At 40.7% G+C, this 27,545-nt stretch overlaps 2 protein-coding genes across 2 annotated transcripts in view; one reads left to right on the top strand and one right to left on the bottom strand.

The window, feature by feature from the left end:
- Nucleotides 1-14,916, bottom strand: part of cacna2d3 (calcium channel, voltage dependent, alpha2/delta subunit 3) — a 47,581-nt gene extending 32,665 nt beyond the window's left edge. The window contains exons 1-6 of the mRNA XM_049588230.1: nt 14,654-14,916; nt 12,707-12,788; nt 9,686-9,904; nt 8,117-8,233; nt 5,714-5,773; nt 280-442 (exon numbers count right to left, since the gene is read on the bottom strand). Of these exons, the coding sequence (XP_049444187.1) occupies nt 280-442; nt 5,714-5,773; nt 8,117-8,233; nt 9,686-9,904; nt 12,707-12,788; nt 14,654-14,790 (778 nt within the window). The 5' untranslated portion in view covers nt 14,791-14,916. The remainder of the gene's footprint in view (nt 1-279; nt 443-5,713; nt 5,774-8,116; nt 8,234-9,685; nt 9,905-12,706; nt 12,789-14,653) is intronic.
- A 2,727-nt stretch (nt 14,917-17,643) lies between these two features.
- Nucleotides 17,644-27,033, top strand: LOC125890872 (parapinopsin-like). The gene is made up of 5 exons (XM_049579750.1): nt 17,644-17,681; nt 22,298-22,887; nt 23,127-23,455; nt 25,689-25,931; nt 26,917-27,033. The coding sequence occupies exons 2-5, from the start codon at nt 22,557-22,559 to the stop codon at nt 27,031-27,033; spliced, it is 1,020 nt and encodes a 339-aa protein (XP_049435707.1). The 5' UTR covers nt 17,644-17,681; nt 22,298-22,556.
- Nucleotides 27,034-27,545: the final 512 nt, after the last annotated feature.

The raw sequence follows: 27,545 nt of genomic DNA, 5'->3' as shown, positions 1-27,545 counted from the left end.
AGCTAGCGTATGACAAACATCTTTCCCACCATCCCCCTCTCTGCACTCTTCCCAGTCTCTCTGAGAGCTCTGCAGTTGCTTTTCCTTTATGTCTGGAACACTATCGATTCCCCAGCTCCACTTCACCCAGCCCGTGACACTGATACAGCTTCACCATTTCTCACTTTCACCACTTACTTTCCGCCCTCCTCCTCCTCTCCTCCCTGTTCATCAGCTCACAGTAAGTAAATAATGCTCACATAATCCGGACTGTGCGCACGCTGCGGGCTGAGCTCTCACCTTTGTTGTACATGTTGGTGGGCACCTGCACCACGCTGAGGCTCAGGTTGACTGAAAGGTTATTGAAATGGTCATTGGGCTCCAGGAGGAACTTTCCTCCCAGCTCTACATTATTCCCCTCCTCGTCCACTTCATTGATCAGCACAGCGTTGAAGTACTCGTACTGGGGAGAAGAAGGAATACGGCAAAAGTTAGCTGTAATAAAACTATTAGAGCAGTGTTCATATTAAAGGATTGATTAAAATGTTTGTAAGTTCATCCGAAAACAATACTGGGGCTGCCATCTGAAAGTCGAAGACACAAATCATTAGTTGGTCAACTGAGATTCCTCAAGTTGAGCAGTCTTTTTTTTTTGGTCAGTCAGTAATTCTAAAGACGTTTCAGTCCCCAGATTTAGCTGCAGAGTGAGTGCTCCTCACTCTCAAGCTGCTCTCTGGTACAGGCAACTGCAAACCAAGACCCAAGGTGAGCCTGACACCCCTTTAACACTGCCTGTTCAAGGCAGGATTATCGCACCATTATGCCGCCTCGCCATTCTGTACATAAGATACGAGCGACAGAGTTGTCTCGCCTTTAAGCTGCCATGGGACGTAGTAACAGCGCTGAAACAGCGTCTGTGTAAACAGTACAGCTGGCAGAATGGGATCATGGCCATGACAGATGTGATGTTTTGATGTGTTATGTGTGCAACCCACCCCGGGAGATTTAAAAAGCAGCCAGTAGCAGTTAGCAGCTAACTTAAAGAAGAAAAACAGTGGTGGTAAATGTCCACAAATTGGGAAAACAATAAGCCAAATAACGGAGAAGGTAAATGACTGCTATTGCTATGTTTATGCCACTGTTATTGTTTAAAAAGTGCTGCCAAGAGGCTGATGCTGTTGTGTAATAAATCACGCATGTCGTGCCTCTTTTGGTTAAGGGATGCCGGCATGCAGTGTACAATCACACACTAGAGTGGGATGATGTCGCCATTGTTTGGTTCTGTGTTAAAATGCGAAGTAGACATAAAAAGGGACTTAGTTACGGCCCTATAGTGCAATCTCCGTGTAAAAGGGCTTGACTGAGTCGGAGGCAGCTACCTAGAGGAGTAGAGACTTTGCCCGGTCAGGCTCCACAATAATGTTATCCTCTGCCTTCTGCTTACAGGTAGTGAATTTACAGCTCACAGCAATTTAGTCCGATGAAGTGTTCTAACCCACATTAGCTCATGGGGCTAACTTGCCTTGTTTACTATATTATGTGAACGTCACTGTCACACTGAACCCAGCTCAAACCCTCAAACTCTGTTTGGAAAAATGGAAGGAATAGTTTAATATTCATATTGATCAGCCAAATCCAATTCAACTGATATAATTCTGAGTCAGGTACAGCCCTAAAAACTAGTGCCCATATGGATATTGAAAAGAGTTTTTAAATGGCCTGTGGGTTGTCTTTTAAAATATACTAAATGTTGTCGGCCACACAATATTAGTTAATTAAGTAAGTTCACTTTTTCTGTTCACCTCATGATAGCGGGACGATCATATGCAGGTGGACTTAATGCATTTTCATAGACAGTAAACAAGCAAGCAAACAGTTACCTAGCAGCAGACATTTCCTGTGAGGTAGCTTACATGGCCACAGCCAACCAGTGTGAAGTCGACAGCAAGGGCCGTTGAATACTTTTTCACTGAATAATGAAACTGTTTCGTTTGTCTTATTTGCACGGGGCTTTTTTTTCCCCAATAACCCATATGAGGCAAAACGAAACTGGCCACCACGTATTTCACACTATCTAATCTAGCTCCTATTGCAAAAAGTTTGGAGACCCCTGAATTACAGCAACCAAAAACTGCATGCATACAGGAATATAAATATTGTTTTACAAAAGGCAGACTTGAAAAAATGTGAACCAATCCTTTAAGGGGTTAGATAAATTTTCCTTATGCAGGTTATGTCTTTCAGAAATCCTAAGTAAAAAAGGACAGAATGAAGTAGTGTCACAATAACACCAGTCTTTGGGCATGAATTTTTATGCACCAATTTATGCATTTCCTGCATCAATTTAATGTGTTGAAGTCTTTAATTTCTTCAAATTAAAAGCGATTTTGGGGATCAGTGTTTTGCTCAAGATCACTTTGTGGCAAGAAGCAAGCGGGGATAAATCAGTCTGCTGTGCCACCTCAGCTACAGCTACTCAAAATTAAAAACCGGTCTTTTCATTAAATATAATAACAAGTTTGCATTTTTTTGGTGGATTTCTGTTTAGTTGTTGCAGTTTTAAATGTTCCCAGTGAGTCAAATTGTGCATTAACTACTGCAGTTGTAATCGTCACTGGTCACTGGGGTCTAAGAAGGACCTGGACGTGCAAAGAGGACTTCATGACTGCCAGTAAAGGGTCTGGCCTCCCTTCGCTGAAACCCAACAGTTTGTCTGTCCTGTCCTTCACTGCCTGCCGCTGCAGAAGAAAGACTACCTCATCCTCTGTGAGCGGCCTCTCTGTGGCCTGTGGTCCTTATTGTCTGCACTGAGAGAGGGAGAGAGGGAGAGAAAGAGGAGAGATGGAGGGGTGATGGACTTTACAGCATCACACTCGGGGGAGGCCGCGCGGGCATCACCATCAAGCAGTCCCTGACAGCTCATACCACGCCTGAGCAGCTCTCTGACGAGCTGCGGCAGGGCGGGGGAAAGAGGGGATGATGGTGGTGGTGGTGGTGGTGGTGGTGGTGGGGTGTTGCTGCAGAGAGGGAGCAGCAGGGGAGAGAAACGTGCACTCTCAGCAGAACTGATAGTGCTGTAGAGAGGCACGTTAACCACCAGGGTTATTACTGTAGAGCAGGCCGTGGGACACTGCAGCTCTCTGAGACGCCCCACTGACTCTTACACCACTGCAGTTAGCTGTAGGCCCCGACTGCAGAGATCTGCCCTCCATTACAGGCTGCTGGGCCTTACTGTGTACCCACACAACAGTATCTGGAGATGGTGGGTCTCGATAAGCTTTACTCTCCTATACACTGAAGGTTTAACAGGCCCTGACTCTCACTGCAGCTTCATGGAGTCAAAACTAATCTTTTCTTGCCCTGGTGTTACGGATCACATCGTTCAAGTGGACATGATTGAAATGTTAGGTTACAGTAATATGTGATCAATAAAAAAAACATTCAGCATGTGAGTAAAATATACTGTGCTCTTCACCATACAAATCAATTAAGAGTATTACTCTGTAGCTTCATTTTGTAACAGTGTTACTGGGTCAACTCAAGTTTTTTATGGTTTGAAAAATGACCATGGTAGCAGCAGCAAATAAAAAACTAAATTTTGTGGATTTTAATATTTTCAAACATCCTTTTATAATCATTAATTTGTATTTTCTAATACAAGAAATATGAAATACACAGCAAAAAAAGGATTACTAAATGACACTATAATTTTTATTTTTTACTTGTGCTTCAAATGTTTCTCGGTCAGTCACAAAAGCAGAAATTTAGTCCTTTATCTTGACAGGGTATTTGCAGAAAGATTAAGTTTTGAAGCACACAAACAACATTTAAAGAAAACTGTTTTAATATTTTTAAAATGGCCCATATTTTAAAAAATCTACAAGAGGCTTTTTCTAGGATCTCATAAAGGAAAAGCTCTGTTTGCAAACACTTCACCAAAGCAACATTAAACCTAACACAATTTTTTAACTAAGAGCCAAGTCTCTGTTGCTCCATCCGACCTGATCCGCACACCCTTGAACCACCGACTATACGCTCAGGTCAATGCAAAACACCGGACTGTCCTGACACGAAGCAGCTGAGATAAGAGCCGCCGGCTTATCTCATTGTGGTCAGTGAAATGGTGCGTGAAAAATGTGCGGTGTCAGGGGAGGCGAGGCTGGCTAAATGATGCCACAAGGAGTAATATCATGACATCACATCATTATCACAGGTGGATATTGAATATTCCTTATTATTTTTTATGGCCTTTAAGATGAAATGTCCGTGATAGGCCTGGATGTCAACTGCTCGAATAAAACTATTCAAATAGCTTGAACTTATTAAAAGTATAGAAGATTTTTCCCATATCATTTCTAATAACACATCAATGGTTTTATATGTATAAGAGATAGATGTTTGTCTGTGGCAAAATGTAAAATGAAAGCCACTGCATCTATCTTAAAATCATGTCAAGTTTACAGAAACATTAATGAAATATTTCAGAAATAAAAATAATGCAAATAATTTAATCAGATGTGTTTTTATATATGTGTGGAGTCCATGCATATATTGTTTAATTTAAGGATTACTGGTTTAAGAGATAACAAGCTGTCTATGAAGTGGAGAAAATGGGCACTTTGTTTTCTTACAGAAATATTATTCATTTAAAAAAAATGCAATGAAAACAAGTCCCACACAAGCATTAATCCTACATCAAAGTGCATTTTTGTACTAATCTTTAGAAGGCCAAAGCCACACTGCAGATGCTGTAGATGCATTAAAGTTTTGGTGACATATTTTCAAGGATAATGGTGGGAAAAAAAAAACAATATTTCCTTTATTATTACTTAAAAATAGCAGTGGTATTTTCTCTTAAAGGTGTTAAAGCTACCTGCGTTCTTCTGTCTGTGTGAACAGCAGAGAAAGTGGCAGGGAACAAGGTGACTCAAATGTATTCCTATGATGTAAATGCTACTATTAACTGTAAAGTGCTGCCGTTATTTCAGTGTTTTGTTGCTCGACTGGGTTTCCAATCTAGAGCCATGAAAGTGAAACAATGCGCCGCGCAAAAGAGTTCCATTTATCTTTGTCCACTGGACAGAAAGAGGGAGAGGGAGAGAGAAGGAGAGAGAGAGAGAGAGAGCTAATAAACGACAGAAATACTGCATTCCCTCTGCAGACACGGGGGAAGCTCAGTGCGCCCTGGAAATCCGCAATGAGAGCCGCTAAATAATGTCCTGGAAAGAGTCTGAGCACATGAGCACATCCTGTGAAATAGCATTAAAACTAGAAGCGATGCAGGCCGGCTTCTGTCTCCCATTTTCCAAGTCCAGTACCTCCTGATATCGAAATATTTAACCATGCATTATAACCTCAAGCACAGCCTTTTATTCTGCATGCAACACCAGGACACTCTCCACTTCTGTATTACTGTACCGAACTTAAAGGCGCTGCAGCAGCTCAGTCCTGCTCTGAGTTATGACAGCATGGCGCCGCAGCCTTCAATATGTGCGGCATTGCTTATCAAAGAAGCATTATGTATCAAAGCGCTGACAGGACATCAGTGTGAAGGACGATGCCAACGCAATTAAAGACTTTTAGGGCCTATTACCCTTCTCTCACCTTGCTGCCCAGCCCAACTAAAAGTGATTCATCCTGTACAATGACACACAACATTTTTAATAATTATGTTCCTCTTTTTTTTCTCCTATCTTTCTTTCTTTCCTTTTCTTTAGTCCGGGACAAACCTCACCTGCAGGTCGGGATTATCCTCATGCTGATGGTGCGCTTCTTCTGCAGCCTCCACCAGCCGCTGAGAGGAGGGAGAAAGGTTACTCATTAAGTGTAGTGTGACATGTTTAAAATAAATGTTCATGACCATATTAAACATGCATATTTTTTTTAAAACTTAATAAAGATTTCTAGTGAGCCCATTTATTCCGAGAAGTTTGTCCACACTCAGACTTGCTGTTTGCACATTGCTCTGCCTCTCTATTATTTTCAAACCCCAACAAACGTCATCCCACTGAGGAGGAACATGATGGAGGGCCACTGCCAGGCTTTAGATTAATCTTTGGATGAAATCCATATCCAGCTTTTGCTTTAAGTTGAACTCAATAATAAGATCTGACGCCAGTACTCTCTCTCCCTCCTTGGCAAACCCTGATAGTATTTTTTTTAAAGGGTAAAAAATATGCATAAAATGTGGGCCACTACTGTGGAGTGCCGCTGTGAGATGATTGATGGAGGCAGGTTGGAGCAGCATTTCATGCCGTGTACCGAAAGCAGCGATGGCTTCTGTAATAGCCTAACTCCACTTCTGCAAAATGTGCTTGGCTCTGTGTTTCCGGGGGAAATGCCACCTAAACGTTACAGTCCCTCTCGCCTTCGGAGCCAAGCAGGTAATTAACATCTGTCACACGTGTCAAAATAACTGCTATATAAACACAACGGAGGCGGTGGTGGCCAAATTCAATTGACCCCCATGGCGAGATCTCATGTTGTCAGCACTTGGCAAATAATAACAATAATTAAAAAAAAACATCATGGAAGAAATTTAATGTTTTGTGGTTTATAATAGAGAATACAGTGGTGGGCCTGTGCATAATTTTCCTTCTGTAGACACCCGACCTCTGCCGCTTTATTGAGGTCACTGCCTCGCTTTTCAATTTGGTGCAAAAGTGATGACGTCATTATATTAGAATTTATCACACCTGTGCTTTATTTCTTTCTTTCTTTCTTTCTTTCTTTCTTTCTTTATTTATTTTTCTCGTGTATATTGTTTCACATAATTAAAAACAGGTTTTAATATCTTGATGCATCTCAGGGAGTCAAACCACGTTTATTAAATTAAGCGCTGTCCTTATTGGTGTAATTTCCAGGCTGAGGTGTCATGAATTGTCGCACACATGGGATCAGGCGGCGGGAGATAACCCTTATCATTTCCCAGCAGTCCCTGCGAGGTGCAGCATTAAAATGGTTACAAGCTCCTGTGCGCTGAGGTCGCAGTCAGGCTGCTGCTGTGGGGCTGACAGCAGCTCAGGCCTGGACTGTAATATATTACATGAAGGGCCATATTGCAGACAAACCTTTTGCATTAAGTACAGATTTGGTCTTTCAACATTATACAGCAGTCTAATCTGCTCAGTTTAGGGAGTGTACGAAAAGTAGGCCTATTGTGTTAGGGAGGGGGGCATGCTTGACTTAAAAAAATTAATACCCTCCCTATTTATTAATAATATCTTATATCTAAAAATAATACAACAGAATATTTGAGCAGTGTACAGTTACAAGATTGGTTTTAATCAAGTTCTTCCCATTTGATTGGACCCCTAAAAAGTGGGCGGGTTTACATTTTAGTTCAACATGGAAGTTATAGCAAAATCCAGCCCTGAGTGCAATGTTGGCTCCATAGACTTCCCTCGCCACTCCATCAGAAGGAGGACAAGGGAGCGATGAATGAATTAGACCTATGCCACGTTGTTTTAGTAATAAAAACATAGATTTCGCCCACATGTCTCTTGCTGTCTCTCTCCATATTGCTGTTAGCTACAACTCAGACAGTGAAGTGTGGTTTTGATTGGATGAAATTTGTAAGCACCCCTGAGTGCAAGATGAGTCATCGAACAGTTGAAACCAATTGACTTAGTTTTACAGAAAGAGAAAAAAACATGGAGTTTAATGTAAAAATACTCTGACACTGATTTTCTTTTACACATCGGGCATATAACAAAAGGTAAATAATCAATGAACAAGGACACAAAATTAAAACTTCCATTTCATGTGGATATGTTAACAGAAACAATAATTCTCATAGCCACCAAACTGCCCATTAAGAAGAGTTAGCGCCTGCGAAAAATTTGGCAAACTCAACAAAATGCTGCCCAGATTTTCCAGAAATCAATCAATGATTATCAATCTTCAGTCATGTGCATTATCAGTATATCCCAAACTGTGCAGTATGTATACATCCTATGTGGGATAATGTGAATTCAGCCATTCTGCCTTCTATTTATTATCATATCACTGTTTTTACTGATGCTTCTTGTTTGCGCTTTCCTGTTTGCTGCTGTAATGATGCAAATATCTTATCTTAGAAACTATAGACACAAAACTAAATGCTTTTTATTGCACATGTTTAATGTTGTTTACCTACCCTGGTGGCCTCTGCTTTTTTCCGAAACACTTCCTCCATCTTCACAGCCAGGTTTTTGACCAGTTTCACACCGTCAATTTCTTCCACTCTGACTGACTTTTCAGGTTCTTTATATTTCTGAAAATAACCAGAAAACAAAAATGTGGCATCGACAGAGAGGTCGGCAGTAAATCATAAAACACTGGCTGCAGGAAATCACACTGCAAACCTACTGAACTCACAGGGTTGATAAACTTATTTTGAGTGTCTTCAATGTCCACAAATTCATTAAGATAATCTTTTCTCTGTGTGTTCTGCAGCATTTCAGAGCACCGTTGTTTGACTCCAGAGAGATGGGGAATTGTTAAACAAGGCTTATAAGGCTTCACATGTTGGCTGACAAGCTGCATGCAGCCAGTCTCAGATGAACGCTTGATAAAACCCTCCCTGCAACACAGAATGATTGATAGTCTTTATCCTGTCTCAGTCATTGGCTGCACATGCTGCTTCTTCCTCCGTGATTGGCTGAAGATGGCCATGTTGGGTGGCCGGGGGGGTTGGGGAGGCGGGCTGGATCCGAAGGCTATGCATGGTAAGAGGGTAATTGAAATGGAGTCAAAGCACAGGAGAAAGATAATAACGTGTCAAGCTTGGGCGATTCTGGGTAATGAACTACACCTCACATAATGCTGATTCTGCTGTATGCACAGGACCTCCAGTGATACAGAACAAAGCCCGCCACAGCTCCGAGGAATATAACATTACATAATCCCACACCTGCCTGGCGCGCGCACACACACACACACACACACACACACACACACACACACACACACACGTGAACATGCCAGATAAAAACAAAAAAACTGATCCTCTCAGGTTGTCCAGTCAGCTACATCACACACACTTCCAATAACCTTATCTAAAAATAAACACAGGCCGCGTCGGGCTCGTAGCACATATTCAAACATATTACACATTGTGTGGACACAAAAACACACACACACCAGTACATGAGGCGACAAATTACCTACTGAAAGGAAGAGTGTGGGCTCGCAGTGGAGCAGAACAGTTCATTTCACGCCTGTCCTCCTCGCCTCAGCACCCCGAGTCCCCCAGTCCCCCCCTCCTCCTCCCTCACACTCCCCCAGTCATCAAGAGGAGGTTAAGCCCCATCCATCAAAAGCACTGATCGTGATTATTGATTAGAGTAATGACCAATGCAGGAGTGAGGCCGGGATCCCGAACAGTCCCGGTGTTCCCCCCTTTCCAGAAATCTTAGTGAAATCGGGTAATTCACCACAAAAGCATCTAATAATCAGCCTTAATGACCAGCCCCTAACGACCCGTCAGCTCCCTCACAGCTCACTGCTTTGTGCTGACTAGCTCGGCACAGCTCTCTCCAGACATGCCTCCATGAACAGGAACACGAGCAAAATGCTTACATACACACAAAGAAAGAGAACAAATCTGCAGGGCATGTTGCAAAAAGAAAATGTGTACAGAGATGAATATTTGGTAACAAATGGAAGGACAGAGCTTCAGCTATCACCACACTTAAAATCTTATCTTATATCAGGGAGCTGTCACCTCAGTGCAAGGAGGTCCGAGGTTTGGACCCAGGAGCCGCTTTCTATATGCAGTTTGAACGCTCTCCCCATATTTGCGTGGACCTCCTCTGGTTCCTCCGCTTTCGTCCCACCCTCCAAGACACGCAGCATTTTTAGTCCTGCTGCTGCCCTTGGTTGAAGCACCAGCCTCAGAACTGGAGTTGGTCCCTGGACGCGGTGCTGTGATAGCCCAAAGCTCCTGAAACAGTGAGGATGGGTCAAATATTGAGGATTAACAAACATGACAGGGACTCATGTTGTAACTGCAAGAGGAGAGTAAAGAGTTTTTATAGACACAGGGATCACAGTGACACAGCTGAAAATAGTCAATGCAGGATTTATACTGTATGTGAAATAAATGGAAGCCATGTTCACTGAAGGAGAATAGAAACCACTGTGCAGTCCTGTAACAAATACACCTCTGAAAATTAAACTCGGGTGTCTGAGAGATGTTAATTCAATTTTGCTGTCATTTTGTGGTGCTCTTGAACTTAAATGCATCATTAGAAGGGGTCTCCAAATTTTTTGATCTTCAGGGACCCCTCCTCTATCATTGAGTGAAGTCATATTTTATGGATATTTTATACTATATTAAATGCATAACAATAACAGTACAGAACAACTGAGAAACTTCACAGTTAACCCAAACAGTAACTGCAGGACGTTTGTGTAAAACAAGTGATTCTGATCAATTTTGAGCAGATTATTTCTTGTAGAATTTTGCATCAGAGATAAGTTTTCCTGGCATTTTTGTACGATTCTCTGTATTTTTTTTTTTTAAATCAAACATACATACTTAACAGGCATCTTGTTTGACAAATTCAGCGTTTTCTTCTCCCTGACATGTCGACATTGCTCTATTTGCTCTTTAGTTGGTTTAACTGCATACTTTTTTAATGCAGTACGATACTGAGGGTGGAGGCTCTGTGAATATAACTTGTGCTCAGGTCTTCATCGTGCCCTTATCCTGTGGGATTTGTGAGAAGTTACGATCTTAAATAATAATCTAAACAATTTCATTTAGTTTACTTAACAGAAATAAATGAAATGCTGAGAAAAAGGCCTACTGTTTTCAGTCGATTATTTCTTAAAGTTACCTTAAACCTCTTTAAATCAAGAAAGGCCTGTGATCCCTCATGAAGTTTTGGTGACCCTTAGGGAGTTTAGGACCCCCAGGTTGAGAACCAGTGCTGTGAGTAATTGACGCAGCATTGAAAACACCTTTCACTACAATGCAATAAATTCAACACTACACCACAAACTACAACCTCACAACAAGTGAACAGCCAAAACAGAAAAAAGTTAAAACAGGATATTTAAGGTAAGGTGTTATTTATTGCATGTTGGCTGTATTGTAGTGTATTTTACAAAAACCAGGATTTAAACCCAGCATGCATTTAGTGCAACCTGCCCAGCAATTTGCTGACAAGACAGAAAAGAGACGTGAGACAACTGAGTCTGCAACCTTCTTAAAAAGCTGTTATTTATTCTGGCTATAACCTAAAGTGCCGGTAACCTACTGTAAATGCCTGAGGTGTGATAGATAGATATGCAGGAACATAACCCTTCATCAGGGTGGAACTGAGCTTCTTGTGCGTCCTCTGTTACAAACCCGTGTTATGTGGCCAAGCTTTTATCAGACCCACAGAACTTTAATTTAAATTCCAGCGCAGATCCCAGAATTTTAAATATGATCAAATGTAATATAATATGTCAGGCTGCATTTAGTTTGCATGAAACAATGCACAAGATTTCCAGAACATTTACTTTTGATGTAATGAGACGGCCATAAAAACACCGTGTGCTGAGTTTGAATATTTCACATGGTCGAAGTATCATATAATCTGTTGAAATGAGTAGATCTTAATAAAAAACTGTCACAGAGAGTGGATGTACTTTTTTAAATGCAAGGCTTCTTAAATATGATAACATTACTTTTTTTTGCTTTTGTGCGTGATATTTTGTCCACTCCATATCTCTGCATTTTCTGTCTTTTCCCCTGTTTTGTAAAGTGAAAATTTCCTGACTTATTGACAAGGGCGTAGATTTCCTTTCAACATGGGGTGGGAGAAATGAAACTGGGGGTTTTGGGATCCTCCACTTGTACATTTTGATAATCAAACACTTAATTTCTGCAATCTGGTGATTTTTTATGCACTGATTTGTTCATTTTCTGCATCAATGTATGGTGCAAATGTACTGAATTCTGTCAAAATAAAAGTCTTTATTGGGGGAGACAAATGCACATGCTTTAAAATTTGAGGGGGCTGTATCCCCTGTGTCTCCTCTGAAATATACACCTATGGGGGAGAAATTTGAGGCTAATGTCTTTTAAAACGCCCTAAAATATAAATGCAATACGTGAACAAGTAACCTTTAATGCATCTATATATAAGTAAAGGAGACTTAAATCACATGATCAGCATTCTGATGAACAGTTCACCGTTCACCCACCTGACTCACCAGGGGCCTGCGTGGGAAAACAGAGCCCACCTTTGCCATCAAGTGGTCAGAAAGTTAAATCTACTGCACTGGGTCATCGCTCAATTCTCTGCTGATTTCACTCGTCTTATCAACACCCCCCCCACCCACTATTGAACCCAACCACACACACACTTATTCAATTTGTCTCCTTGTCGCATTCATATCCAGAGGTTGAAACTCTTGACTCCAGAGAGTTAACTGGAGAGATGAGATGAGAGAGGAATCACAGCCGTGGTTAATGGGCCGTGTCAGGTACAAACACACACACACACACACACACACACACACACACACACACACACACACACACACACACAGAGAGCTCTGTCCCTGCCAAACACACCTGAGTCTCCTCTAAAATAACGCATCAGCATTCAGCTGAGAGACATAAATGTCTCTGCATCCATTACACAGAGAATACAGCATTACATCGAACAATGTGTGTAACTACATGACCATCAGACAAGAGTAAAACATGCATTTGTGCTCACACCAGACAGGGAAATAAGACGAGTACCTTTTGCAGTAGTTGGGATCCGGAATATTTTGCAGAAATGGATTTAATTTCTCCACCGAATGCTGAAGCCCAGAGCTTTACGCTACAACACAAACAGACAAAAGGCAGTTTAGCCAAATGTGCATAAAAATGTGCAAAAGAAATACACAGAAAGCTAAAGGTTTGAATTAATTATATATAAGTAGCAGCCTATCTAAGTTATCGTCTAAAGTTTGAGCAGCACTTGGCCGTAGTTTTAAATCTCATGGTACTTTCTTCCTCCCGAACACTCCCTGTCCTCTTCTCACCCCAGCTGCCTTTAAATGTCTTCAATCTCTCTTCAGCTGTCATTTTCTTTTAGCTTTTTTTCCCGGACACCATCAGTCAAAAGATTATCGTCATGGCCCGGTGTCCCTGACCTTCACTCTCCTGACAGATGATTGCTTGTAATTCTGATGATCTATACTGTAGTTATTGGAGCTCCTTCTATTAAACTGTAAATGACTCTGGCTACGCATGGCAGAAAAGTCCTGTGCTTACAATGTAGGAGATAGTTGAGTGTAACCGGAGATGTAGATGCGGCTTTAAAGAATGTGGCCTGTTTTAAGGATTTGGAAATAAGGAAAACTAAATTTACAAAAGTATGTTTAAAAAAAAAAATCATGTGCAGTCCTTAAACCGTACTCATCTGTGGAGTGGACTTTTTAAAAACAGTTTAGAGGTCTTTCAGCAGCCTTTTTCCAAACACCTTCTAAAAGATCATCTTACTAAATGTACTGGTTTGCAAACTCTTATTTATTTTTGATGTAATACTGTGGATTTTAAACTAAACTAACCATTTAAATACATTGCAGAAAAATACTCAAGATATTTTATCTTTTAAAGGTGCGCAATCTGGCATCTTTGAGGTTGTGCAGTGAGTTTACTAAAAATATCTAACTCGGAGTGAGATTAACTTTTTGAACATGCATTTACATTTTATTTTATTTGGGATTTTCCATAGTTTTGTGTTTCAATTGTTTTAGGTAGAGGTAGGAAACAATCCTGGCCTGGATAAAAAAAAAGTTCCTCAAGCAAAAGATTTTGCAATTTAACAAATCTACTGCTGCAGACACAATCTGACTTACAATGAAAATTGAGATTCGCCATAAGTCCATTACTGTCATGATATGTGGAGAATTGGAAATTATTTGATTACACTTGTAAAGGCCTGCAAAATTGTGAAATTTAACAACACACAGTTATCAGCAAAGTTTGTGAAACTAATCAAAAAATACCCTCCCACCCCCTTTATTAACATGAATTATTATACATAGAAAGGGAAAAAAGATTGAGATAAAAGTGCCTCTAAAAATGAACCCTGAAAGATATTAAAATGTCAATCTTGATTTTTGGCAGAATCAAACCAGTGGAGCCCAATAACACTTATTATTTCTGAACACAGAATTATTATTGTCAGTTTGTCAATTTATTGATTTTATATACAGTCATATAACAAATAAGACTGAGAAGAGAGTTAGGCGTAGCCTTAACCTCTTTGTTGCAGCAGTTTAATCAGCTTGCTGTATTTTGAATTCATCTAGCTTTTGTGATTTTTGTAATCATGCTGCTTTTTTGCTAAAATTACATCTGTAATTACTTGTTTCCTTCCCCAAAAACTACCACTCTCTGCCCTGTAAGTGATGAATTAAACCTGCAATACGGCCCAGACAGAGGTCTGATTAAATTAAACTCCACATCAGTTATTTTAAGGCAAACAGCCAAACTAAAATCAGATGCATTTGGAGATTTTCACCCCTAAAAAACCCAACCTATCAGAACCTGTAACCTGTTTAAACCTCCTTAAATTAAGTTACATCTGACCCAAAATGCCCATTTAAAAATGCTACTCCTGCTACCTGCCTGTCAGAAATCTGCACATGAGTAAATTCCATGTGAAACAAACTTGCAGAGCTGCCTCTCACTCACACAGACAGAGGGATCCCTTGCTGGGACCCCGCCACCTCCACCACGTTCAAGCCGACGAGGATCCAGAGCAGAAGGAAGCTGCTGCTGCTGCTGCTGCTGCACGTGTGCGAGACCAGGATCCTCCAGTTCATCAGCATCTTCAGATCCGCTTATAAAATATCTTCTGTACAGTAAAAAAATCCCGTCCCAGCAGCAGCAGCGTGCAGGACTGCTGGACCCCGGTGCACCGTCTCCAGCCGCGGCACTGCCAGCACGTCCCCTACTGTATTTGATAGAGAGAGAGAGAGAGAGAGAGAGAGAGAGAGAGAGAGAGAGAAGGAGGAGGGGGTGGAGGAGGAGGAAGAGGGGGGGTTAGAGCATCACCCTCCAGCCTCCATACTCGCTGCTCATTCTACCTTTCTCTGAGGAGGGAAACCCCTCTTTAGTCGGCTCTCTGCTGCAGGACGCACGGACCTTTTTTATTCCTGGAGACGCGTCGTCTGCATGTTTGCAACATGTACATCTCGCATCCTGAGGAGGCTGAGGAGACAAGGGGGGGTCCTCTCTTTTTCAGCTGAGAGGAACAACATGGACAGGTGTTACCGGCCACAGAGAAACTGAAACATTAAATTCATCTGCAAAATGCTGAAAAATCAAACACTGAACTTTGGTTCTCCTCCGCGACGCGCTCACGTCGGCTGTTGAGAAGTTGTTGCATTTAACGCTAACGCTGCATCATACTGTACTTCATGTACTGTATTGTCCCCAAGCTCCACGATGCGCTCACAAAAACCTGCAGAAGCGTGTGTTTTTACTCTAAATGTGATCATGTAGCCCAGTGCATGGATGACACAATGGAATCTTAAGCACATTAAGGTTTCAATAAGAAGCACAGAATGAGGGGAGATTCCTGACCTAAGATGGCTCTGTGGGTGATAATGAGACTGCAGATATCTGGAGAAGGCGTCCGCACTGCCAGCAGCACAGTAAAGAAAAAAAAACGGTTTATCATGGGAGTCATTTGGGTTTGAGAAGATATGTGCACTCTGAGTCAAGATTATAAATACTATAAAACAACCACAATGAGAGAGACAGTGGTGAAATAAGTAGGCTATTTAAATCAGGGGTGTGAAAACTCATTTTAGCTCAGGGGCCACATACAGACCAATCTGATCTCAAGTGGGTCCGACCTGTGAAACCACTGCATAATAATCTATAAATACCAACCCCTTCATTTTTTCCCTTTTTTAGTGTAAAGAAAATAATTCTGAAAATGTTCATCCATTTACAAAACACATGATGGACAGCCTGTGAACTCCTTAGAAAAATGTTCAGATTCAACAGTATGTCTCAGTTTTTCCACACTCAGTGCAGTCTACTAGTCATTTTCATCACGTGCATTTTTTTCATAATTTTCCACTGAAGTAAAAGCTATTGAAGAAGCAGGTGAAGTTCTGTCAGTGTCTTTGCAGCAGGGTTCTACTAATATTGTTATAATACATAAGTCTGATACATTTCTTTTTTTGTACTTAAGCTGCTGGTTGACAATATTTTGCACAATGTTCAATATCTTTAAATATGACCATAGCAGGTAGGCCTACTCATTGTTATTTCAGAGAGCTGTATTCTGGTCAGAGTGGAAAAGTCTCTGAGGCTGTATTTTACATAAAGTATCTGCTCACTGTTTAACTTGTCCCTGAAACCTCTCAGCCCTCACAAGTGCATCAATATTAGGTGTGAAAAGTCATCTAGTGGGCCAGTTCTGGCCCCCAGACTGTATGTTTAACACCCCTGATTTAAATGATTTACTTGAGTAAAAGTACCACACTATACAAATACTGCATTACAAGTAAAAGTCTTGCACCCAAAATTTCACTTAGCCTACAAAAGTATTGGCAACAAAATGAAATTAAAAAAGTAAAATAGGCCTAATACAGAGTGGCTCATGTCAGTGATTATTGTTATTGATGTATAAAAATGTAGCTTACTGTGTACTTAAATGCTGTATTGGTCATGGTGGAGCTAATTCTATATATTTTTTTTTTTGGTAGTTTAATCTGCGATACTGGATCATATTGTATAAAGTGATCACACATTTTTGTGTGTAAACTCCTAATCTGAAAAGTATTAATAACTATAGCTCTTAAATAAATGCAGTGGAGTTAAAAGTAGGCACTATTTCCTGCTGAAATGTAGCGAATAAAAGTATAAAGTAGCATAAAATGGAAATACTCAATTACAGTGGGCTAGTTGAGTAAATATACTTAGTTACTTTCCATTACTGCGGAGAGTACACGTGTAGGAGAAAATCTAGGAGTAGAATCTCCTGTTAACTTTGTGTTTTTGTCTATACTTGGCTGAACTCTAATAATTCATCACTTTGGCCCATGACGTCACTCACCTGCAACTTTTCCACGTGGACCCCGCAGATTATTGCAGGTGTAGCATCTCTCCCGCGTGACAGGTGCATAAACAACTCCTCCTGTATTGAGACATAAAGTTCGGGTGTGTGCGCCACATTCATCAGAGCTCAGTGTATAAAATAAGAGCGGAAGATGTTGCCACCGTCTTCTCTAAACGCTGATTAGGAAGCGATAATGATGTCAAGACAGCAGGCGGGTTGATGCACCATCCCTCCACCTCCTCCTCCTCCTCCTCCACCACCACCACCACCACAGGAACCGTGTTTCCACTTGAAGCTTTTATTAGTTTAGTAATTGCATCGTACATCAAAGTTGTGAGGAGCGCGTACTGTCTGGGACGTGCCGATAAGGTGGCTGCATGTTGGATGACGGACAGTATCATCCCGTCTCCACTCTCACAGCACCGCCTCCCTCAACGCTTTAATTAACTATCGACGGAAAACAAAAGCAGCTCTCTGTCACGAGACTGAACAAAGTCCTTTACTTTTATTCGTCCGGTTCAAAACTGAGGAAATGTGTTACCTGCTTCCGGGTCACATGTGTCTTTTTTACGCATGAGGATACAAACCACATTTTCTCCATTTGATTGTTTTTCTTAAATGATGTCATGACCTCCACCCACACAGGTAAGTGGGTCAAATAAACATGAGCAGACCTGTATGCATTCACCAGAGGTCAGTGGTTTGATATGGTGTATCTTGCTGCACTGTCAAGTGAATGAGTTCCAGCACGATGTTAATGATCTTAATGATGATTATAAAACCTGTAAAATATTCTGCTTTCACTAATAAATTGTTTCTGATTTTTTTTTGTTTTTTTGTTTGTTTTTGTTTTTTTCCCCAAAAAAAGTAACAATGAAAAGCAAATACTCTGTAAATATGCATTTTTTTAAGTTTAACTACTGGACACAAGATCTCTTTTGTCTTACTAAAAATGTCCACTGTCAGTGTCTGAGCGTTTAAGGCAGGGGTCAGCAACCTTTAAAAGAAACAATTTTGGCCCAAAAAAGGTTAAAAAATCTGCAACATATACACTCACCTGCCACGTTATTAGGTACAACAGTACTTGGCCGGACTCTCTTTTGCCTTGGAACTGCCTTGATTCTTTGTGGCATAGATTCAACAAGGTGCTGGAAACCTTCCTCAGAGATTTTGGTCCATATTGACATGATAGCATCACACAGTTGCTGCAGATTTATCGTCTGCACATCCATGATGCGAATCTCCCGTTCCACCACATCCCAAAGGTGCTCTATTGGATTGAGATCTGGTGACTGTGGAGGCCATTGGAGTACAGTGAACTCATTGTCATGTTCAAGAAACCAGTTTGAGATGATTTGAGCTTTGTGACATGGTGCGTTATCCTGCTGGAAGTAGCCATCAGAAGATGGGTGCGCTGTGATCATAAAGGGATGGACACGGTCAGCAACAATACTCAGGTAGGCTGTGGTGTTTAAACCATGCTCAGTTGGTACTAACCGGCCCAAAGTGTGCCATGAAAATATCCGCTACACCATGACACCACCACCACCAGCCTGAACCATTGATACAAGGCAGGATGGATCCATGCTTTCATGTTGTTTACACCAAATTCTGCCCCTACCATCTGAATGTCTCAGCAGAAATCCAGACTCATCAGACCAGGCAACGTTTTTCCAATCTTCTATTGTCCAGTTTTGGTGAGCCTGTGTGAACTGTAGCCTCAGTTTCCTGTTGTTAGCTGACAGGAGTGGCACCTGGTGTGGTCTTCTGCTGCTGTAGCTCATCTGCTTCAAGGTTGGACATGTTGTTGGTTCAGAGAGTCTTCTGCAGACCTTGGTTGTAACAAGTGGTTATTTGAGTTACTGTTGCCTTTCTATCATCTTGAACCAGTCTGGCCATTCTCCTCTGACCTCTGGCATCAACAAGGCATTTTCCGCTATTGGGGTTCAGCATATTTCAGGAAAAAGGCGCCAGGCTGTAGACGTATGATGCACATGGTTGACGAGATGTTAAAATAATTTTTTTTTATTCAGAGTATATGCTGGACATTTATACAGCTGGTAAATATAAGAATCACTTTAGGGATACAACAATGATAAATGGAAATTAAATTGTTTAAAATACCTGTTATTCATTTCCATCTACTTTTCTGTCAAAGCCACAGGGAGCCTGGAGGAGGGCTAAAGAGCTGCATGTGGCTTCTGAGCCACAGGCTGCCTACCCCTGATTTAAGGTTTCCACATCACTCTTGTGTAAGTTGTGTACTGGCTCATGGTTGGCTGTGATGACATAAATCCTGCTAGAACGTACACGTCTACTCACATGTAAGCTGAGCACTGAGAAATTTTCTGTGACACCAGGTTTCTAGTGTCAAACTCTGCATGTGCATCATTCTGCAGCATCACAGTGAAGTAACAACAAGCACCTTGTCAGTGAGGGTAGAGTTGCTGCATGAATTAGCCTAAGTTGTGAGTTGTATTTTTTGGATTTCACTGCTCACATATACTACAGAAATACAATTTAGAGATGTATTAAACTCTGTATCAAGCCTCTCGGGCCTTCAGATGCTCTTCATGTTGCTGGATTTGTGTCTGCATGTTCTAATAAGACATTTAAAGTGTTGATTTAAATAAAAACGATTGCAATTTGAGGTTAAATTCCAAGTTTTTTTCTGGGGCTTTTAACTATACTGTATCACACAGACTTCATCAGGGAGTGATGTTTGCTCAGTTGTAAAGGAGAGGAGTCTGTTGAGATGCAAGCTCAGTTTCTGTTAACGTTTATTCCATAAAACTTTGAGGAGTTGTCCATGTTAACTTGGTATATGTTTGTGTTTGACTTTGGAGGAGTTTGACAAAACAATTTGAATTCAAGGTCCACTTAGCTTTTGGAGTGCTTTGAACCAGAAAAAGCTCAGAAAACTCAGTAAAAAGAAACCTCTGGGAAAAGTGAGTTAGTGGACCTTGGGATGGATTGTTCAGTCAAACTGCCCGACTCAAATGTCATGGTTAATATGTAATTTCCTGTAAACAGATAAAGGTCAGTCTTCTTAAAACAATGAAAATGTACAGGGGATGTGTCCTTTTATTTCAAATGAATCAGAATTAAACGTAGTGTTCCAGACATAAAGCTTTACAACAGAGCCAGACTGCTGTTGAACTCTCAACCCAAGCAGTTGTAATCTCTGTCTTGACTTGATTGGACATAAACCTCTTACGGGGTTAAACATTGGACATCTGTTGTCATGATAAGTCCAGGGGCTTAACCTTAACTCATTTATGTCAGAACACCTACAACTGTCACCTTATTCACATCCAGTGAACTGTGACTGTGGACAGATTACACCTCAGTGTAGCCTGCCATATGTTGTCAATTAGGCTTACTCATGTACAGACCCCTTTCACATAGTCAAGTGTCTATAAAGTTTAAATACGTGTACCCTAGCATCAGTCTGACTCAGCGTTTGATAACATAGAGTTATTTATAGCACATCACAATGATCCTGAGTCCAGACTCTACATAGCATGTAAATAAAAGCTTAACCAGTCACTTTCGGGATTACCGGTGGGGTTAAATGGGATCTTACTACAGGAACAGGTTTTTAAGCTGACCCACAGAAAACACAGTCATCTGTCACAGTCATCTGTCAGACATAATACAAAGTGTAGACTGTCCAGAGATGCAGTGGAGGTATTGATTTTACATGCATTGTAGTGTTGTTTAGCAGTTGATTAAGACATTAAATGTCTGTGTCTCTTGGATGCTGACTGCTTACCTAGCTTTTAAAAAAGCCCCAGTGTCACCTGAGTGCTGTGGGGGTACACACACATAAATGTCCTGAGCACATAAAGTAAGAAGAAAAATAAGAAAATACAGGCAGAGTCTCTGCAGATAGATACATGACCACACACTTTAAGTGGGTGATGACTGAGAAGGATTATTTCTGTATGAGTCTATGTATTGTTTTTTAGAAAAACTCTGCAGAGTATATATTTACATTTTATAAGATTCAGTGTAGTAATCCTCATGATTTGAAAATTTTCTGACATTTGTCTTGTTCCAGATTTCATCCTTCTATTGCAGTTCTTCATCCCAAGTGCCATCAGTATCCTTAACTGAACAACGTGACTGATGAGTTTTGATCCACAGACAGACAATGAGCTGATTTCATGTGTTTAAGTGTTTTGTAATGACTTTACAGTATATGTTTGTCTTACTGACTGTTTGTCTGTTTTTTACAGTGTTGTCTTTTGTGTGTGGTGAGCCGAAGAAAAGTTTCCACCCATGGTGGACAATAAAGATGTATTCTATTCTCTTACCTTCTTAATAGTGTGGAGATACTTTAATGGTTAACGGTTAGCATTTTTACATTTTCATTTCAATTTTATTTATAGAGCCCAGTATCACAAATCATTTGCCTCAGAGGGTTTTACGGCAAAAACATCCCTCTGTCCTTAGACCCTCACAGTGGGTAAGGCAAAACTCCCCCAAAAACCCCTTTAATAGCAACTGAGGAGGGACCCCTCTTCCAGGACGGACAGACGTGCAATCAATCCTGCATCAGGCAGGACCTTAGCAGCAGTGCAACCACAACCCATGATCCAGGCATAGCCGCAATTCAAGGGAACCTGCGAGAAAGTGGCGCACAAAGGCTCCGGAGAAGAAGCCGAGTAAATGACATGCAGTAATAGGATGGGAATATTGGCAAATGAAAAAGAACCAACACTTCAGAATCTAAGAGCAAGAAAGAGGAAAGTAGAGAGAGAGAAGGGAATCGGTGTATCATTGGAGGCCTATATCAGCCTAACTAGGGGATGGTCCAAAACAAGCCTGAGCCAGCCCTAACTATAAGCTTTATCAAAAAGGAAAGTCTGAAGTCTACTTTTAAATGTGGAGATGGTGTCTGCCTCCCGGACCGAAACAGGGAGATGGCTCCACAGGAAAGGAGCCTGATAGCTGAAGGCTCTGGCTCCCACTCTACCTGTGGAGACAATAAGTAACCCTGCATTCTCAGAGCGCAGTGATCTGGTGGGATAATGCGGTGCTATGAGCTCGCTAAGATATGACGGAGCCTGACTTACATGTGCTCTATAAATAAGTTGACCGGACATGATGCTGATTGAACTTTCTCTGACCCCTGGTTTGTGTATGGAGAGCAAGAGATCCAGACAGAGATTGTCACCCCTCATCAATATTTACTGTAGTTACATCATGTTGTGACACACCTCCTCTGTGTGTTTCCTTTTTTTGCACTTGCTTAGCGGGCTGATCCTGGTGAAGAGCGCTGTGTGGAGTCATTCTGTGTGAGTGCCTTTACAATCAAGTAAAAGGTGACGGATCAAGGATCATCATCATTTGAAGGAATTACTCTTTGTTAAATCCAGATCTGGAGGATTTATTCTTAGACTGTGGGCTTCTAATCTTACCTGTCACACTCGAGTGGTGAGATATTGAACATCTAGAAGCTCCGGGACAAGAAGCAACTACCTCACTACTTTTTTAAAAAAAGGTTTGCATGCCATGCAGCCATCTGCTTTTTTCCCAAATGCCTCCTCCTACGTGGGCCCGCACGGGGAACCCCCTCTGTCACGCACCGGCTTCATTGTGCTCTCCATCATCATGGCCTTTTTCACCGGTCCTGCCATCATACTCAACGCTACAGTGATCATTGTGTCCCTCATGCACAAGCAGCTGAGGCAGCCGCTCAACTACGCTCTGGTGAACATGGCTGTGGCTGACCTGGGCACAGCTATGACTGGAGGGGTGCTGTCTGTGGTCAACAACGCCCAGGGGTACTTCTCCCTGGGAAGAACAGGCTGCGTGATGGAGGGCTTTGCTGTGTCCTTGTTTGGTGAGTGAAAAGAGGAGAACAGCAGTTTTTTTAATTGCTTGTATTATTGATTATAGTATAACATGAATATCCCTTCCTATGTAAAACATCTTCAGTTAATTTATAATTAATTAAAATTAGTTAAACATTTAATAGGATGCCACATTTCATTTAACATAAAACAATATATATTCACATGTTTCAGTTAGAAGACACTGCTTCCTCCATGTGTCACTCTGACTGTCCCTTACTCTCTGCAGGCATCACATCTCTGTGCACAGTTGCTCTGATCGCAGTGGAGAGGATGTTTGTTGTATGTAAGCCGTTGGGGCAGATGACCTTCCAAAAAAAGCATGCAGCTGGAGGTATTGCCTTATCCTGGCTGTGGTCCCTCACCTGGAACTTGCCTCCCCTGTTTGGCTGGGGCAGGTATGAGCTGGAAGGCGTCGGGACGTCCTGTGCACCAGACTGGCACAATCGAGACCCTAAAATTGTCTCCTACATCCTGGCTTACTTTGCAGTGTGTTTCGCACTTCCCTTTGCTGTCATCGTGGCATCTTACACAAAACTGATGTGGACATTACACCAGGTGAGCATTTAGACATTTGGCTTCATCACAGGCAGTGGAGAGTAAATACATGTACTCAAGTACAATTTTCAGGTACTTTACATGAGTATTTCCACTCTTAAAAAGTGAAATATTGTACTTCCTTATTAGATTTATTTGAAATCTGTAGTTAGTTACTTTTCAAAATGAGATTTAATGTAAAAATGTAAGTAAATGTAAGTATATGAAATACAGTAACCTGTGGCTCCCAGTTGAGAAGATAACAGTGTTGGGGCCCCTTAATTCAGATGAATTGGTAACAACTTAATTTCCCCTCTTAATTTTCCCCCTTTTCAGATGATTTTATTCTCCCTGTACTCTGCTGGGACTCAAGAATGAAGTGATAAGAATTTGGTGGTCGAAGGTTTCTGGCCATATCTCAAGAATTCATTTGCTAATTATGACAAAATTTTACACACAAGTCTAATAGGATACAATGATTATGTGGTGACAGTTTATATCCAAAAGGTCAAAGGTCAGCTTTACTGTGACATCATAATGTTGTGCAAAAACACTTTGTCTAACCATTATTCAATGTCATAAGTCAGGAACAGAGAAGGGGACATTTGGTCAGAGACAGATTTGGTGACATTAATCTTGGGTGTCCATCTTGAAACTGTGATGACTGTACAGTTCTTCTGCGCTGTTGGGTTGAATTTGTAGCTTCTTTGCACCAACATTCTTATTTGAAGCACTGTCAATTGTCATGGCTTCAACTGTGTTTTGTCCTGTTCCTCTCTTAGTCTACCTCAATGATCTTCAGGTGACTGTTGTTGCCTCTTATGATGAAGATCTCTATCAGTCCTCTGCTCCTCTGTCTTCACCAGACATACTGAATGAGTCTGGAGTGGACAGACATGGATGCAAACGGCAACTTGACATAAGATAAGATAAGATTGATCTTTATTGTCTCTCAAGAGAAATTCATCTTGGGCATACAAAAAAAGTACCGGTGTCTCACAGCAACAAGCAGATTACAGTCACGCTTGGCTCTTTACATAAACATAAAACACAAAATACATATAAATATAAAACACAGAATACACATAGTGCATAAAATCCTAGCAGAAGTCACTGTACAAAGTAGCACAATGCTCTCTCTCTCACACACACACACACCTGTCATATCATCCCTTATTTATTGAGTAGCTTGATCGATAGTGGTGCTAAAGAGAACTTATACCTGTTGGTGGAGGCGACAATCATGAGGCAGTAATTGTAGTTTAAATAATGTTTTGAGGCAGAAGGAGATAAAATTCCCCAATATTTTACAAAAAAAAAACATAGAGAAAAGCCACAATACATTTGTGTAGGATAACTTTATTTTTTTTTCTTTTTTGCTCTCCCACTGATCATCTCACAATCTCCCAGATTTATCTTGTGACCCTTTGGAGGGGGCCAGAACCCGAGGTTGGGTACCACTGACGTAACTACTTAACTGGATATTCAAAATTTGCTCCAACTCAACCTGCTATAACAGTAAAATATTGCTTGCTGTTTTTCAGTATTAACAATATTATCATACATAATTCTCTACCACTTACACGGGCACATTTTAGTGATAAAAATCTGTACTTTTACTGACATGGGATTTTGAATGCACGATTTTACTTGTAATTAAGCATTTTTATGCTGTTGTATTGCTACTTTTACTTAAAGTAACAGCATGTGTGATTCAGGGAGATTTAGTGACATCTAGCGTTGGGATTAAAGATTGCAACCTGCTGAAACTTCTTTAGGTTAGGATTCTTTCAGTGTTCCTTCTATGCTGGTAAAAACACTACCAAAAAACAACAACAACAAAAAGACTCTCATACTACTTCTTAAATTCAGCTCCTGAGAAATGGCCTTCCTCTTGTCTCAGACTGATCCTAATTTTAGATCTTAAAATGCTCTCATCCCTTTCTCACTGTAGTAATCTTTATTTGTCTGAAATACTCAGCTCTTCAGATAACAATAGAACACTTGGCTGGCTTGTAATGAGCCTGCAGAATTTCAGAAATGTGTCTCAGTGGTCAAATTCAAACCTTAACTCAGTGTATGAAATGAAATAAAACACTTATTATATATCATTCCATTTCTGCCAGTATATTCCCCTAAACCCTACACCCTGGACATTCACGTCAAGGAGTATCCTCCACAGTGAAGAGACTCTGCAGTCATGTGATAGTCATACTGTTATAACTACTTTAAGTTAAACAACATTCTGTTACAGGTGTCAAAGCTGGCCTGTCTGGAAGGTGGTGCAGTAGCTAAAGGAGAGGTGAAGGTGGCATTCATGGTGGTTCTGATGGTCCTGACATTCCTGATCAGCTGGTTGCCTTACGCCACCCTGGCCATGGTGGTGGTCTCCAACCCTGATGTGGAGATTCACCCGCTGGTGGGCACGGTGCCTGTTTACCTGGCCAAGAGCAGCACTGTGTACAATCCTCTCATCTACATTTATCTCAACAAACAGGTACTGTAACACCACATCAAGAAAATAATTAAATTTAGAGCTAATGAACAAAAAAGAGAAAAAGCTTGCTGTGAATCAGCTCTAAATACTTCACGTAAGCACCATCTAGTGGTAGTGATGGGCAGTATATTTTGTTTTAGGGCAGTGGGAGTAAAGACAGCTGTGTTTTAATTTAATAACTTTTTCTGTTAATCTGTTTTATTTGACTTGATTTCCCTTTATTATCAGAACATTTTTAAAAAGGTCTTGCATCACAGGGCATACACCTCAAAACAAAAATACACAACATAACCAGAAAAACCAAAAAGCTACATATCAGTATGTTGCATTTGCAGTGCAAATAATTGAGGTAAATTTTATCATTTTAGTGGGTTCATTTCATAGATTTCACATACTGTATACAAATCAAAAATTTAAAGTCTTTCCTTACTAAAGTTCCTTTTTTTTTTTTTAGAGAGAATTTCTAATATTTTTCAAGACATTCATATACTGTATGTACATTACTATAATATAAAAAGTGTACTTTAACCAGCGTCATTTAGCATTTTTAAGTCATATGTCAACGTTAAATAAATGGAATAGATAACACTTCAGTTGTAAGCAGATAAAGGGACATTTTAAGTGTTTATTAGTGTACATTATTTGTCAATAATTACAACTTCTTCTATAAGGACATATTTTATATTATTACAATGGTGCTACAACTTCATTAATAAACTCACAACTACACTGTAGTGTGTTACAAGCAATTAATTAAATGTTAATATACTAAATGCCCAAGTTAAAAATGTGTTTCTCTTTCCCGACTTTGGCACATCATTGTTAATTATAAGTATAGCATTGTTTTGCTATTTATATGATCTGGATTTGTGTTTGTATGCACAATAATGCACATTGTGGTAGCTGCTGAATGATGTCTGAGAGTACAGAGTATGCCTTGTGTTGGCTGAACTTTTCTCTCCCTGGCTCGTTTTGTTTTCTACAGTTTCGTAAATATGCAGTGCCCTTCCTGCTGTGTGGTAAAGATACCTCTGTGGACGATGAGGCATCAGAGGTGACGATGACTGCGGAGACTGCAACCATTAAAGTGTCTCCTGCTTAAAATGTGCTCAGACCTGCAACTATCCATTAAAAGATGATCTCCTGAAATGTGTGCAATTCACTTTACACTTTATTTTTGTCACCTGCTACACACACATCTGTGAAGCTATGACTACAGTGTTTGTTTCAACTGGTTTTAACAAAGTGGTTTAAATTGTGATTACTATATGACTTCAATTAAAAGCCTGGTCCCATTTACAGGCCCAGTCTCTTTTACTCGCATGGTGTGGCTACACATTTTGACAAATAAAGGCCTGTTTCAATTAGAAGCCTGGTCTGGTTGCCAAGCAGTTCATTTTTTATAGAATTCTTTGGATGAATAAAACCAGATTGTTGACTGCCCACTTGATCTAATGTTAGTTAGCTGTGTAGATGGAGCATACAAATATAAATGTTTTAACTTTTGTGGATATGAAGATGCTACACATCGTTAGCTTGGTTCAGTTCATTTTACGGAGACCGTGAGCACTGTAAGTGATTCAGATTTACTGGCCTGACAAAAACAAGTGGTGA

The sequence above is a fragment of the Epinephelus fuscoguttatus genome, linkage group LG1 (assembly GCF_011397635.1).
Source record: "Epinephelus fuscoguttatus linkage group LG1, E.fuscoguttatus.final_Chr_v1".
Taxonomy (NCBI): domain Eukaryota; kingdom Metazoa; phylum Chordata; class Actinopteri; order Perciformes; family Serranidae; genus Epinephelus; species Epinephelus fuscoguttatus.
Note: the sequence above shows the minus strand (reverse complement) of the source record. Positions and strands in the feature narration are given on the sequence as shown.